We start from the raw sequence: 14,872 nt of genomic DNA on the forward strand, positions 1-14,872 counted from the left end.
GTCCGAGTCTTTAAGTCTAAGAGTGGGTTCAAAGCAAACACTTCCTCCTTATGGCTGTGTGCTTTATCTGAACAGTGGACCAATTCACTTAAGTGGTCCTCATTAAATCCCTACACACACACACACACACATACACTCTCTCTCACATGTTACAAATGCAGGTGTCAACAACCCCTCGTGGAAGTAAACACACCTTTTGGAATAGAGGTGTACTTGGCACAGGGCAGTAAAACAAGGAAGCCAATAGAGTATTTGTTAGCGGCCTCTGGAGAAACAAGAAGGGCAGTAAAGACAGGAGTGTGTAAATGTAGCTCCTTGCTAACTGTGGGTGAGGAATGTGTCAGATGGATGGGTCACACAAACAGAAGGTCACAGGGTGTCATCCCCGAATGCCCATGTGTCCACCGACGTGTCCTCTAACACTCAGCCCCTGTTTTTACATTTCTTCCCTGGATTAATCACACTGTCGGGGAAACGTCTGCCACACTCGACGAGTCATTTTATGTGGCTGGAGCGTATACGTTTGTATTATTGTATTATTATTTTAAGTCCAATGTCCCACCTTATTGCTCCATACGGGTGTGACAGTGATGACTCAATAACTACGTTGAGTGTCTGTTATTCGTCAAACATTATAATTACATCGCTGGATAAAAGTGTTCCACTTGTAATGAACGTACGCGTGTTGGTTCATAATGTATTCGTTGCGACATTTCATTACATTTTGACAACCTCTTTTGTCATCTAGCATTTATACAACAGGCTGTGTGACGAAGTCAGCAGGGGCATTTGGGTTTTGGAAGATATCTCTCATAACAACTACAGATGCTGAGGCCTTGAGTGAGGCACCTCATCCAAAGACACACCAGGGACCCTGTGAACAGCTGATGTCCAGCGAGTGAATGTGTGTAACGTGGCGCTATTAATATGAAAATATCTTTAAAGCTGCAGAACCTGGAGTAACCGGCGACTCCCTCTCCAGTGATGCACTTCAGACAAACCGAATGCAGAATACGTATGACTCAAGATACCTCACACCTTTTTTTGTTCTCTCTTCCATACATATGCCAGATATTCAGCTCACTGATTCAGGCACATAACGGTGCATAAAAGTTCTTTAAACAAAGTGCTTTCAGTACGATTGTTTTGTGTCTGTTCTGACCGAAAGCAGCAGAATGGGAGTTGGTGCCCTCTAGTGGTGGGAACCAGTCAGTACTACTGCAATGCAGACGGACAGACTTGTGTTTTTTGGAGATGAGGAAGAGTCTGAGCTCTGAGAAAAGTAGCAAACATCGTTTTTATTGAAGTGATCATACAGTGTATCGCCTCTCCAAAATACAGTGTTCATACACTGTACTCTCTTTCTCTGAACCTTGTGGCTTTCGTTTTTTTTTCTTTTGTCAACACAGAAATTGTGGCGGGCAGCCGAGGATGTCAGTGATGCGACACCAAGAGAGCGGGCCTTGAAGAGCGTCAGTTTCCAGGAATCGGTCAGCGTTATCACTGACAGGCCTGCCAACATGGAACTGGAGAGCCAGCAGATCCAACATGGCTGCCTCAACAGCCCCAGTAACCGAGCTCACAATGCAGTCGGTGTGAAAGTAGAGACTCCCGACAGCGAGGTGGCGCAGGTATGCAGGTGTTCTGAGCAAGACCCAGCTCAAATTCAGTTTCTTTGTTTTTATTCATTTTATTTATCAACACACACAACGTTGAACTGCTCCCATTTGTTTCTACTAACATGCACATAAACTTCAATTTGTATATTATAAATAAAATGTGTTTAAACAATACATTTGTCTGAAAAAATGAATTGACTAATTCTGAAAATTCAGTCAGTCTGTCATTGTTTTGACCTCAATTGCCCTTCATTTTATTAACCTAGACCATAATTCCACGTCAGTTGGACCTATCAGAGTTTCATAGGATGAGGCCAAAATGTATCTATTTATTTTGATAAGATTAATATTTTAGGACGATATTTAAAATGTGTTTTAATTTACCGGAAAAGAAATAGTGAAAAACTGCTTGCTTGTGTTGGTTGTGCCAGTAAAACATTAGACTCCATTTTTCTGTCACTATAAATATGCATTTAATGTCCAGTAATCTATGTTTATTGTCAATTACTATGATACAAGTATCATGATATACTTTATGGTTGTATGGCTCATCACGTCATCTGCCTTGTTCCCCATAATATAATAATATATATGAGGCATGAACATTATCGTACAGCAGTTGTCCACAACAGCACTTTCATTGTGTGTTGTGTGTCTACAGGAGATCCGCTACTTGGACCAGGTTTTAGACGCCGCCTCAGAAACACCCACCAACGGGAACTCCTCGCCATCCGAACACGCCAAGCCGATCACCATCGATGGGAACTCTCCTTCCGTCTGCGTGTCGGCCTCCTCTCCCGTCGATCACCAATCGATTGCCGTGGAGGGCCTGAGACAAACCACGTTCCTCCACCAGGAGGACGTCGCCTTGAGGACCAACGGCCACGTGCAGGGGGAGGAGTCGGGGAGCGGCAGGGCCAAGTTTGAGCTGAGAGCGTTTCAGGAGGAGAAGCGGCCATCGAAACTCTTCACCCCCGGAGAGGAGCAGCAGGTCAGGGTGACGAGGAGGCGACCCTCAGGGGAGGTAAGCGGCTGTTAGATTATGTATCAGCTGCAACAGACACACAGTAGCAAAAACAACAGCAGCGACGCTATTGTGAATAAAAAGAGTTAAGAAATAAGAGTTCTGAGGAAGACTTGTAAAGAAAACAACATTACAGTATTCCTAAGTAAGTCTGGCCAAATTAACATATTGTGAGCAAGCACTAAAGTTGACTTATTTAATTAAAATACAACTTTTAGAGTGAGGCAGGGACAAGTCAACAAGTCTTATCTGCAAAGCAAGCTTCAAATGAAGGATTATTAGTATTAAGTATCAATCCTTGCCTACAATGAGTCCTCCTTTTTATTATAACCATTTTATCTTGAAGAGGGAAAAAAATGCCTTCATAGCTGAACTTTTATGTATATTTTGTTCTTGGTCAGCAAAATAAGACTTTTAAGAAACTTCCAGAGTGTTGAAATGGAGGGCAACACAACTGATTGGTGTATAACTGCCAGCAGGACTCGAACAGGCCTCATAGGACTGTACGGACCGTCTAAATATGCAAATGTATCTTTGTCTTTTCCCATTCTCAGGTTCAGGAGCTGGAGCGTGAGCGCCAGGAGCTGATCAAAGACCAGGCCGTGAAGAAAAACCCCGGGATCGCCAAGCGCTGGTGGAACCCTCCTGAGGAGGTAGCCTCCCCTTTTGATCTTTTTTTTTTTTTTTTTTAACTTCCTGACAAACTGACTGATTGTTTATTTGGTTCATTAATTCATTCAAGGTTCCTTTGGAAAAACAGCTGGAGGCAGATCAGCTCGAGTCTCTGAAGAAATACCAAGAGAGGAAACAGCAGAAACAGAGTCACACTTACACGTACACACAGGTAACACACACACACGCACACACACACACACAGACACACATAGGACTAGTGATGTGGGATATGTTGATGATTCATTAGATTTTGAGGGGCAACCTGGTTGTTATATTTCCGTCTCACCTCTCTTTTCTGTCCTCCCATCTCTATTTTCAGCCCCAGGTTTCAGGTCCTCCCACAATGGTGACCTTTGACCCAGAGATAAACAGGAAGGAGGAGATTCTGGAGGATCAGATCAACTTCTCATCTGCCAGAAAGCAGTTTCTGCAAGGGGATGCGACCAAGAGGGACGTGGCTCCTCACATGTATTCTGCCAAGCCCTTTTCAAAATCCATAACCAGGGGCAGCCAGGGGAGCGGTGACATTGTGGCGGAAACCGGGGAGAGCCACATGACCTGGTCTGATGAAGGAATTGCAACCGAATTTACCTGTGCACGAGCTGTAATGACAATCCTGCCTGACGAGGAGGAAAGGAAGAGCCCTTTCTACCCGGGGTTTCACCCAGAGGAGTCTGACTCGGGATTAGACGAGTTGTCTGTCCGCTCTCAGGACACGACTCTGTTCAGCTTGGATAATATTTCTGACAGTGGGGCTTCGCTACCGCCCACCCCACTGCCACTCACCCCGGTGTCACCGCCCACCCCCCAGCCCACCACGCCAGTGAACGGGCTGACCAGTGGCAGTCCAACAGAAGACGAGCTGGAGTACCACGCAGGGGTACTTGTCCAAAATGCCATCCAAAATGCCCTGGCAGCCCAGGACGGAGACGAGTGGCAGCCGTCCGAGTTGAATTCTTCACAACTGAGCACCCCTGTATCTCCATCCTCGACTTCAACAAGTAGCCCAGTGCCAGTTTCTTCGTCCCCTGTGTCTTCTGGTGGAGCTCCCAGTCTCCAATCACCTGTGTCCTCCAGTCCGGCTCCATCCAACGTGTCCCCTCAGCCAGACGGATGGCCTCCAGAATCACAACACGCTCTGCAGCAGCAGCCCTCCAGTCCAGCCCGGCGGCCACAGCTGCAGACGCCTTCTCCGCCCCCTTCTCAGCCCGTCTCGCCACCACAGAGGCCCAAAAACGGAGGCCCCAGGATCAAAATCCAGTCCTCCTACGCCAGAGCACTGGCCTCCTCGGCCCCGTCTCCGGCGCAGGCACCCGCCTCCTCCTCGGCCGCTCCAGTTCCCAGGCCAACCCCAGTCTACCGTCCCCCTTCTCCTCCGAGCCCGGAGAAACCCGAGTTCAGCTACTTCAGTAAATACTCGGAGGCCGCTGAACTGCGCAGCACAGCGGCAGCGGCGCGGGGCCCCGAGGTGGACGCGGCCAGCGGCCCCTTCCGCCTGCGCTCCAAGAAGCAGCGAACGTTGTCCATGATCGAAGAGGAGATCCGAGCAGCTCAGGAGAGGGAGGAGGAGCTGAAGAAACAGAGGGAGGAGAAGCCGGTCGTCATTGTCCGCCCCAGCAACTCCTCCGGCAACAGCCTCGGGCCCGTGAGATCGGGGGTGCGGCAAACCAAGATTTCCCCAGCAGATAAGATGAAGAGCAACAGCCTGCCGGCGAGACTCACACTGACGGCGAGGACGGCGCCAGGTTAGTCACGACCGCGTTCCGTTACCAGGGCGCCAGAGCCCGTGCACGAGGACGTTGTCGTTGTTGTTGTTGTTGCAGCACGTTAGGGTGCTTCCGTAGCACTCGTGCTTGGTGTGATCGTGTTTATTTAATAAACCTGTAAAACTCCACGTGTGTTTTTCCTGTGGCGTGCAGGAAAGATCGAGAAGGTTCGACCTGCGCCGCCCGTCTCGCCCTCACCCTCAGAGGGAGCCCTGTCTGACGCCGGCAGCGAGGACTCTGGAGGGCGACCCAAGAACTTCATGCAGACGCTCATGGAGGACTATGAAACACACAAAGTGAAGAGGAAGGAGAAACTCGAGGACAACAGTGTAAGTTGAACCGGGAGAAACGGCATTAGTTGGTTAGTCGTACGTTGGCAGGAGCTTATGACATCAGAGGGAACTTCCCAGCCAGAAACAGGAAATGAAATTGAAAGTAATACTCAGATGCTGAAGGGGTTTCTGTCCTGTATCCATCTTTCTTTAATATCTCGTATCTGAATACGTCCTTTCATGCCGGATACATCTGGCGGTGTGTCACTATTAAGAAATTCTGTCTCTCTTGAGAAGAAGAAGGTCATTTATTGCGAAAACAAGCGTTAACTAGTTTGTTGTCTTTTGGCATTTGTCAAGATCGATAACATAATCTATCTTGAACATGCAGCGGGGATGTTGTTGCCACCTTTGTTGTTGTTGCTGTTGCTGATGTTGTTATTGTTTATCCCTGATGACATCACATGTTTTTGACTATGTTTACTATTGCTTCTCTCCTGCTGGTCGGTCAGTATGCTCGTCTGTTGCTGGTTAACGAAGTGACCACTGAGGTAACCGTCTCACCGAAAAACGGGTTCACTCCATAAACGGCCTTGACTCTCAGACCTAGGACAGACGACAAATAAGAACTTTTAGAAAGACGAATACATTCCAGTGTGTATTTGGACTACTTCTGTTCTGGGTGAAGAGTATTATGTTTATTTTTTTTATGGATTGGGATGCCTTGGTTCCTACCATTGTATCACATTTAACTGAAGGAACTGATTATTCACGGCAAAGATCATAAAGCCATTGTTTTTTACGGGGGTTATCTCTGTTCTTGTTCTGCATTAAATATGCACAACGTTGTAGCTCAACGTACAACGATAAAACACAAAGTATGCCGCTTCACTCCCGGATATGAAAGTGGTCCAGATCAACGGGACGGGGATGTATTATTTTAGTTAGAAATGCTAGACAGGAAGGATTCCGTGAAGGAAACCAACAAAGAAAAAATTGTATATCTGATCCCAGGTCTGCTTGTGGTCTCACTGCATTATTATTCAGCTCTGTGGTATTGATGCTGCATGTGTTTGCCCCCACCCCCCCATTTGTGTCCCCTACAACACATTAATAATGGTAATGATATTGTTCACAAATATAATTATAATTGAACTGTAATAACAGGTAAAACAATACAAAAAATGCTTTTCTGAGTTGTAACATGCGGTGGATGTCTATGTAGGTCATATACAAGCATAAGCATTACTACTCAAGTAAAAGCTGAGGTAGGCCTCAGCTATTTGAAAATATTGAAGTATCCATCATTTGCTCCCCACAATCTACTTCACCTTTGTGTGCTAATGTGTTTGTAACTGTGTGTGTGGATTTGTGTGTCTTGGCATGAGTGTGTGTCGAGGGACGATGAAGCATAAAACAAATCTGGTGTTGAAGCATGACACTTCCCCTAAAATGGAGCAAAATGACTTATTGTCAAACACTGCAGGCGCGCTTCATCTCGGTGGTTTATTTGAATGGATACAACTCAGGGACTCCTGTCCCGCGGGATGGTTTAACCAAGCGCTCCCTCAGTCTTTGATACACATCGCATGCCACATTAAAGTCACGGTGGTGTGTTTTCTTTTTGTGATTGTGTTGCCGTTACTTCTCTTGAGGCTGGTAAAAAAAAATAATAAAAGCATGGGTGTTTTCATTCTCATTCTGACCGTTTTGTTGCTCTGACGGTGTTCGCATCTGTCGGATTGTGTTTTTTATCCACAGGTTCTGGAGGCCACCCGCGTCACCAGGAGGAAAAGCGACATGGCACGGAAGTGGGAAGCCGGTATCTACGCCAACGAGGGAGAAGAGGAGGAGGGGGAAGAGGAGGAAGAAGAGGAGGAGGAGTAAACGGCTCCTCTCAGAGACAGTTAAGGGACTGAGTGGAAAGGTGGAGGAAGAAGAGGATGATGAGACTTAGGGAAAAATGCAGCGCAGACAGGGAAAGGAAACAGTATTTATTTTACTCCTAGTATTCTGGTTGATCACATGACCCGCTGGCTCCACCAATGGGACTAGTGCACCGAGTTGCGGTTCTTTTGGGACCTGAGGATTGAAGGCCAACAGTATGTTAGATGACCGAGCATGTGAGAGACATTTGAGGTGTTGAGGTGAGTTTGGAGAAGAAGAAAAAAAGGTCAGTGGCGAAAGAGACACTTTGAAAGGGTTTCATGGTGGTTAAAGAGCGCTCTTCAGAGGTGTATTTTATTATTAAAGGTTTTTACTAGTTGGTAGACGCTGAATGACTTAAATATTCATAGGATTTCCGTTCAACCTGTAATTGTCTTTATTTAAATTGTTGATGAAAAAGTTGACGATTAACCCAGAGTCATCTTAAAAATGTGTGGAGAGACGAGCAAGCGTGTGCATTGTGGCTTTCAAGAAACGTCTCTGAGGAAAAGGAGAAAAGAAAATCAAAAGCCTAATTTTTGTAATCTCAGAATAATTCGATGACGCTGCAGTGAAAGGCCGAGACGGTCTCCAGACACCGAATCAAGTGGGACCTGAAGCATCACCTTCTGAGCCCGAGAAGGTTTATCTTCTGCATCTCGCCGTGCCACAGTACAGATTGAACACACACACACACACACACACACACACACACACACACACGTCCTTGAACTGTTGAATGCTGGAGAGAAACATTTGAAAAACTAGCGCCGCGGTTCAACTCTGCCTTAGACCGTCAGTAGATTGTTGGAATGATGCATTTCATCTCCTGTTCCGTATTGCTGCCGTTTCAGGAGACTTTAGAGGCAAATACACAACCACGTTAGAGCGAAAGTCTGTCAATGAAATAAATATATTCTTCAGCGACTTCACGTCTACTCAGTGACGGACGGACGGGGACGAGGGGAGCTGACTGAAAGTGTGTGTATTAATTAAAGGGCTGGGTCGCGTTTTTTATATTTTACAAAATCACTTATTTTACATTCGCTCGCTACGTCGGCCTGTGATTTATGATGTGAGCAGTTGTTTCATGTCTTATACTGAGGTAGGACTGTGCATTTGATATATTAACATGTGTGTTGAGATTGTATCTACTACACCTTTCTTAGCTGAGGATAAAGTTTGATGAAAATGATTGAAAAAGAGCTTTTTTTTATATAATGTTGTTATACCAAAACCGAACGCCGTTACTTCGAGAGCTTATGCTTTTAAAATATATTTAACGCATGCTAGTTGTGCGCATGACATGACACTCCTGGAATTCTTTTTCTTAATACTGAATATATATCGTGAGCGTTGATTTTGGCGAGACGATGTGATTTCCTGTTTTGTTAGGTGGACACAAAGTAACTGCAACACGTTTGCGAGTGTAGCAACCAATCAGAGCGCAGCGCTCGGCTTTCGAAAAAAATGATATGATTATTGGTAGAAATGTGTCAACATGGCTTTTTTTGAACCACTTAAAATAAAATAAAAAGCAGAGCAAAAGGATTCAACCTCCCGGTCTCTGTTGGCTTGTTTACCGAGGCCTTGGGAGATTTGTTTTTGTCAGGCTGGTGAGAAAGATTTCCCCCGTTGAACCAAGTGCCCTTCACACAGAAAATGACCTTTTTTTGGGGGGGTTTTGCTCACAAACACACACTGAAAATCTATATAATTAAACCTGAGGTAAACTTGCACAAAAAATAAAGGAGTGCGGGACACATGCTGACCCCTTGGCAATAAGGACTCTACTATATTTATTGTGACAGTCCCATCCGGAGTGCAACTTATCTGACTCTATTTAATTATCTATTTTAATATGTTCTCTGAGGGAAACGTAGACCAGAAGAAGTGTGGGACGTGTCCATTTTCCCCCCTGAAACCCCAAAAAACAAAAACACGTTGGTTCCAGAGAATCCTCCTGGCTCTTCTCGACACATGCGCGCGGTAATATTGTATATTAAATGGTATTTAAAGGACTACTGTCCCATTGAATGAGACGGAGGTGTTATTGCGGTCCAGCAGATGGTGTGAGCTGACGCTGAGATGAGAATCTTTTTAGCACACGAGTCAAAGGACAAACACAACGCACCACCATGTGAGAGATGTTCCATTCCAGAGGAGCTTGAACTGACATTTCGAGATCTTTTGGGCCAGAGGATATTCTTTTCGCGGTGACTTCCTCCATAGTTTACTGTGGCTGCTGCGACACCGTGTAAAACTGCATTACTGTAAGCACTGTCCTCATGTCACCTTTTAATAGGACACCATCGAACCCCTAACTCCTTTAGAGTTTGAATCAGCTACACTATAACGCTTTTGAAACGGTGATGACATCGTAGCAGAGGAGTTCTAATTGTGTGATTTATTATTTTGATGATTATGATGCTCTTGTTGTTTGAATGAGATGATTTATTTATCATTTTAAATGCTGGTAGCTTGTTTGGGCCTGAAGAAGCACCTGAGCTTCAGTGTGGGACTTCCACTGCCTGTGTGTGTGTGTGTGTGTGTGTGATAAAGGAATCCTATTATACAGTATAACCTCTGTTCCTATGTTAACCACTTGTATGCTCATACTCTGCTTTGTTATTTTATAGCACATGTAAGGCTCGCGGTTATACACCTACGATACATATTATGGATATTTTCTCATTAAAAACAAAATCTGTAAATGTGGGGTGTCTGACTGGTTCATTCGGGTTTTAAAAGCCATTGTTGTAGTTTTGCATTCTCAGCCAATTAACTACAAGCTATATATCTATAGATATATATCTATATCTATAGATATAGATATATATCTGAACTATATATATGAACTATCAGCATGCATATTAGCACATACACAGTCATGTACTTAGTATACTAAGTATACTTTAAGTGGTCCCAATTTAGCACAAAAGATATATTAAAATATACTTCAAATTGTACTTAAATACTATTAAAATACTACTTAAATATATTAAGTACAAAATTAGTTGTTCCAAAATAACACACTTTAAGTATACTTATGATTAGTAGGGCTTCAAGTATCCTAAGATTAAATATACTTAGCATATTTATTTATAACATAATTAATATATAAAAATAATAGCATGAATAAGTTTACTTACTAATTACAAAAATATATTCATCAAATGTGCTTTAAATACATTGTTTCAATGCTAATTTAGAGCATATTTGAAAATATGTTCGAAAACAAAGTTCAAAGAAGTACATTTAAGTAATTGCACAGAACGTACACTTAAAGTATATTTTTCTCATAATATATTTCTTGAAAGTATACTACAGTACAATTATTTTAAAGTGTGTTAAAAGTATACTTTTTTTAAAATAGGTGAATGGCATACTTTTTATATATTTGCAGAAAGTACACTTCTTTGATAGTATATTTGCAATATACTTTTGACATTTTAAGTATAGTTTAAATACATTAAAGTATATATTTTTGTCGCCTGGGTATTGTAAAAGTTCAGAAGAATCTCGAGCTACCCGGTGCTTGGAAGAAGTAGTCCCGAAGCCAGAGATATACAATCAAAAGTATTTAATCATAACAAACAAGGATCATCAAGTACATACATGGTCCGGACCGGACGCGCTCACGTGATTCCGCTTCCACAGTCTACTGGCTGAGCGCTTCTCCTCGAGCGCTCCTGACGTAGCCAACAGTTTCTGTCTGACGTCACCACGCAAGAGACCAAAATCGCGTCTCACAATTAGTTTTATTCGCAGTCCATTCGCTGAGCTAAGCTCCCATTGGTTAGTGGAGGTATTCATGCAAATACCTTTCAGAGACACAGCATGCTGCTGACCAGCGAATAAGACATGAGGTTCACACCTGAGGGTTAGTTCCATTGGCCACTTCAAAGAATGCCGCCATTCTGTTCGCTAAACCAATCGATAAATTGGCGGGGTTAAAGCTCACACTTCCGGTCAAGGACAGGAAGTTCCCCTTCAGAATAAAACCTATTAGCCTGCCTTCAGAATAAAAGCTTCTTCCGCCCAGAAACTGCCATTTTTAACGATCTCTCCCGAGAAACCTACTGTGACCAGAACCAATACATTTCATTCATACTCGAGTCATCCTATTATTAGGACAACCATAAAACGTCTTACAATCCACATTACAGTTAATAATACAGTGATCATACGCATATGTTTTCTTAATAAAATTCTTCAGAATATTCCTCATAATATCCCTCATTAATTATCTTATCTTTATGTATTAATTCAAAACAGACTCTCATTTACCTATGCACGTGTATATCAAATCCACTACAACTCAACAGTATATACGATTACCGTATGTGACTTTCTCTTTGGTGGCATTATCCAGTTCAGTAAGATATTAGTTTCCTAACTTTTAAAAACAAAACACAGCAAAAAACACATGCTTGTCTTTATGTAAACAGAACAGTGGAGGCCTGTGTTGGATTAACTCCAACATACATCATGTCATCGCGCAGGGTGCTTTCCGAAATCTCCACTTCTCCGTTTTGGTGACGAGGAGGAAGGAGTGTGTCCTAGCGTGTGTTTAATTGCCACACACTACATGACTCGTGGCGACGCCAGTATCAGAACGATTTCGGCTGAACGAGGAAGTCCTCCAGAAGGCGGTCAGTGAACGTCTCACCATGGTCACGCCGAGCCTGTGTCAAAGCGCCTTCGCGGTGCTCCGGAGGATCGAGCCCACTCTGGTGCTGGAGCAGCTGGGCAGCTCTCTCTTCGCCACCGCCCTGCAGATGGTGGTCAAGGACCGCTGTGTGAACGCCAGCTACCCGGACGCCCACCTCTCCGTGGAGGCCAGCCAGCAGAGAGCCATGACGGACTTCTACATGACCTACAACCTCATCGTCCGGCTGGTCCCCATCTTGCCCGCGCTGATCTTGGCCAGGCTGGGCGACCGCGGCTGGAGGAGAGTCCCCATCGCGGTGCCGCTGGTCGGGTACGTGCTGCTGAGTCTCGCCCTGCTCCTGGTGGTCGTCGTCCGGCTCCCGCTGGAGGTGATGTTCGGCGCGGGGGTTGTCTTCGGTCTGTCCGGCGGCTTCGGCGCCTACTGGCCCGGCGTGATGACGCTGGTCGCGCTCTCCTCCACCGCGGCTGAGCGCTCCAAGGTCAGTCCCTCAGACCCGGTGCCCGGCGTTCATGCAACAGGTGGCTTACAGACAGCTTTATGAAGTTTATATGTATTATTAAACCACACGTTAATTGATTAGGCCTATTTGTTCATTGCAAAGTCTAGAAAAGAAAAAAGAAAAAAACAATTCAAATGTAGTTAACCAACCCATAAGAACCCGGACCCATTTCTCCTTCAAGTAAAATTATGGAGGACATAAAACAGATTAAATAGACCAAATAGAACACATTTCTGACATTGTTTTCAAAATAGTGTCAAATATCTGAAATGTTACATGTATGTCACATTGGGCTTTAATGGTAAACCTTTTGTATTACCGGTAATAGTTTTAATTAATATAATATGATTTGTATTACATTTGTAAGGACTTAAAAAAAAACATTTGTTCTGCTTTAGTACAAAAACAACAACCATATATATATATATATATATATATATATATATATATATATATATATATATATATATATATATATATATATATGTTTTGTTTTAAGTTGTCATAAGTCAGACCATGAGGTCAACCTTTTTAAAAGAAGTCACGTGTGTGTCCGTGTGCCATATGCAGGTGATGATGACCGTGGAGCTGCTGTACGGGACAGCGGGTCTGGTGGGCAGCCTGGCGTCGGGTCACCTGTTCCTGCTCTACAGCTCCAGTTTGGGCACCGGCACCATCCTGATCATCGTGGGCGCGCTGCTGCAGATGCTCTGCCTCACGCAGGCCACCTTCCTGCTGCAGGTTAGTGTGCATCTGGAGCATCGCTCTGTGTTCTCCCTTGTGTATACGTTTGGGATGTGTCTAGCTCCGCTCTCCTTGTATGTCATGAGGAATGAAGCTCGACAGGTTAGACGCTTCCAACATGGAAATGGTTGACGCAGTCTGAGCTCTGTGGATCAAGTGAAACTAGCTCTACTACTCTCAGATTATGAAGAAGAGAAAAAGTCTTTTATGAAGAGCCACAACAAAAGAATGTACGTACAGTATATGTAGACACTGCGATCCATTCACTCCAGTAAACTCTGGGCATTTAAAGAAAACAAATATATATATATATTCAATCAAAAATAAAGCAGTGTCATATCACCATAACCACATTTTCAACTCTATATCCCCACATTTAGCCCACACATTCACTTTCCAAGCAACAGCTGAGCATCGTGCAGTTCATGCAGATTTTAATGTATTTAATGTTTGTGTTTGTCCCATCAATTTAAGGTGAAACCCGAATGTCACCAAGAGACAGAGGACACCAGCCGCCTCCTTCCTGATACCTCTGGTAAAGTTCTCAGTGAAGTTCCCAGTGAGGTTCCCAGTAAAGTTCCCAGTGAGGTTCTCAGTGAAGTTTCCGCTCCTGCCAAGAAAAACAGGGTGAACGTCATCCTGCTGGTTGCAACCGCCATTCTGTACGGCTCCGCAGTGAGCGGAGCCGTAGAGATCATGGAGGTCTTTGTGCTGAAAGAGCCCCTCAACTGGAGTGCCACTCAGGTGACATGTTGATGTCTTTGTATGCTTTGGATGCTTTGTCTTGTATTTGTAATTTTTTGGTAATGATTTGAAGTTCATCCAATAAAATGATTAGACACCAACATAGAATATGAACAGCTGAAATGTTTTAATTAATGGCTGCCATGAAATGTCACGCTTTAATAAATAGACTGTAAAATGTTAGTTTCCCTTACACAGGCTGAGTAGATCGGTTATATGTGACTGCAATGTGATCAGCTAAATACAGTAGATTCATACAGCGTAATATATACATGGTGTGTGTTTTTTTATGGACAGTATAGCGTACATTGATTTTATTGCATTTTTCTTTTTCCTCTTTCTTCTCCCGTCGCGCTTCCTCGCTTGCGGCCCGGTTACGTCCTTGACCTCGTTTCCGTTGGCCTCTCTTCCTCCAGGTGGGTTACGGCCATGCGGCAGGCTATATGATCTTCCTCACCAGTTTCCTTGGCGTCACCGTGTTCCGTCGCTGCGTCAGCGACGTGGCGCTCATCCTGATAGGCATGCTGTCGTTCGCCTCGGGGATTTACTTCATGACCTTCGTCAGGACGACCTCCATGTTCTACCTCGGTAAGCCTCTAAGACCGAGGCACAGCGCGTGAGGGATCATGACTCATGGACATTTGAACTCTATCAAAAAGACAAAACAAAAACAAAAAAAGCAGTTTTTCATGTTTTCTTCCTGCAGTTTCATGTCTTACCTGATGGAAGCCCAAACTTTCACTTAACAGAATACAACAGAAACATACTATATCATCTCTGCCTTAAAATCCATCCCATTATAGAGTATCATCATCAGGCTAAATGCTGGAATAATGACGCTGTTTTTTATAAAACTTTTCTTTACTTAAATGTATTACAGTGGGTCACTCTGTCAAAACAATATCAATTATTCTGCCAATTCAAATTG

General features: G+C 44.1%; 2 protein-coding genes across 2 annotated transcripts in view; both read left to right on the plus strand.

Annotated features, from left to right (window-relative positions):
- The window catches only part of LOC117740771 (A-kinase anchor protein 2), a 34,251-nt gene extending 24,265 nt beyond the window's left edge, over positions 1-9,986 (plus strand). Inside the window, exons 3-9 of the mRNA XM_034547320.1 lie at positions 1,410-1,631; positions 2,281-2,643; positions 3,198-3,296; positions 3,386-3,487; positions 3,638-5,063; positions 5,238-5,413; positions 7,118-9,986. Of these exons, the coding sequence (XP_034403211.1) occupies positions 1,410-1,631; positions 2,281-2,643; positions 3,198-3,296; positions 3,386-3,487; positions 3,638-5,063; positions 5,238-5,413; positions 7,118-7,243 (2,514 nt within the window). The 3' untranslated portion in view covers positions 7,244-9,986. The remainder of the gene's footprint in view (positions 1-1,409; positions 1,632-2,280; positions 2,644-3,197; positions 3,297-3,385; positions 3,488-3,637; positions 5,064-5,237; positions 5,414-7,117) is intronic.
- Positions 9,987-10,858: 872 nt separating this feature from the next.
- The window catches only part of LOC117740488 (thymic stromal cotransporter homolog), a 6,500-nt gene continuing 2,486 nt past the window's right edge, over positions 10,859-14,872 (plus strand). The window contains exons 1-4 of the mRNA XM_034546931.1: positions 10,859-12,435; positions 13,027-13,197; positions 13,675-13,944; positions 14,361-14,532. Of these exons, the coding sequence (XP_034402822.1) occupies positions 11,956-12,435; positions 13,027-13,197; positions 13,675-13,944; positions 14,361-14,532 (1,093 nt within the window). The 5' untranslated portion in view covers positions 10,859-11,955. The remainder of the gene's footprint in view (positions 12,436-13,026; positions 13,198-13,674; positions 13,945-14,360; positions 14,533-14,872) is intronic.

The sequence above is a fragment of the Cyclopterus lumpus genome, chromosome 12 (assembly GCF_009769545.1).
Source record: "Cyclopterus lumpus isolate fCycLum1 chromosome 12, fCycLum1.pri, whole genome shotgun sequence".
Classification (NCBI taxonomy): domain Eukaryota; kingdom Metazoa; phylum Chordata; class Actinopteri; order Perciformes; family Cyclopteridae; genus Cyclopterus; species Cyclopterus lumpus.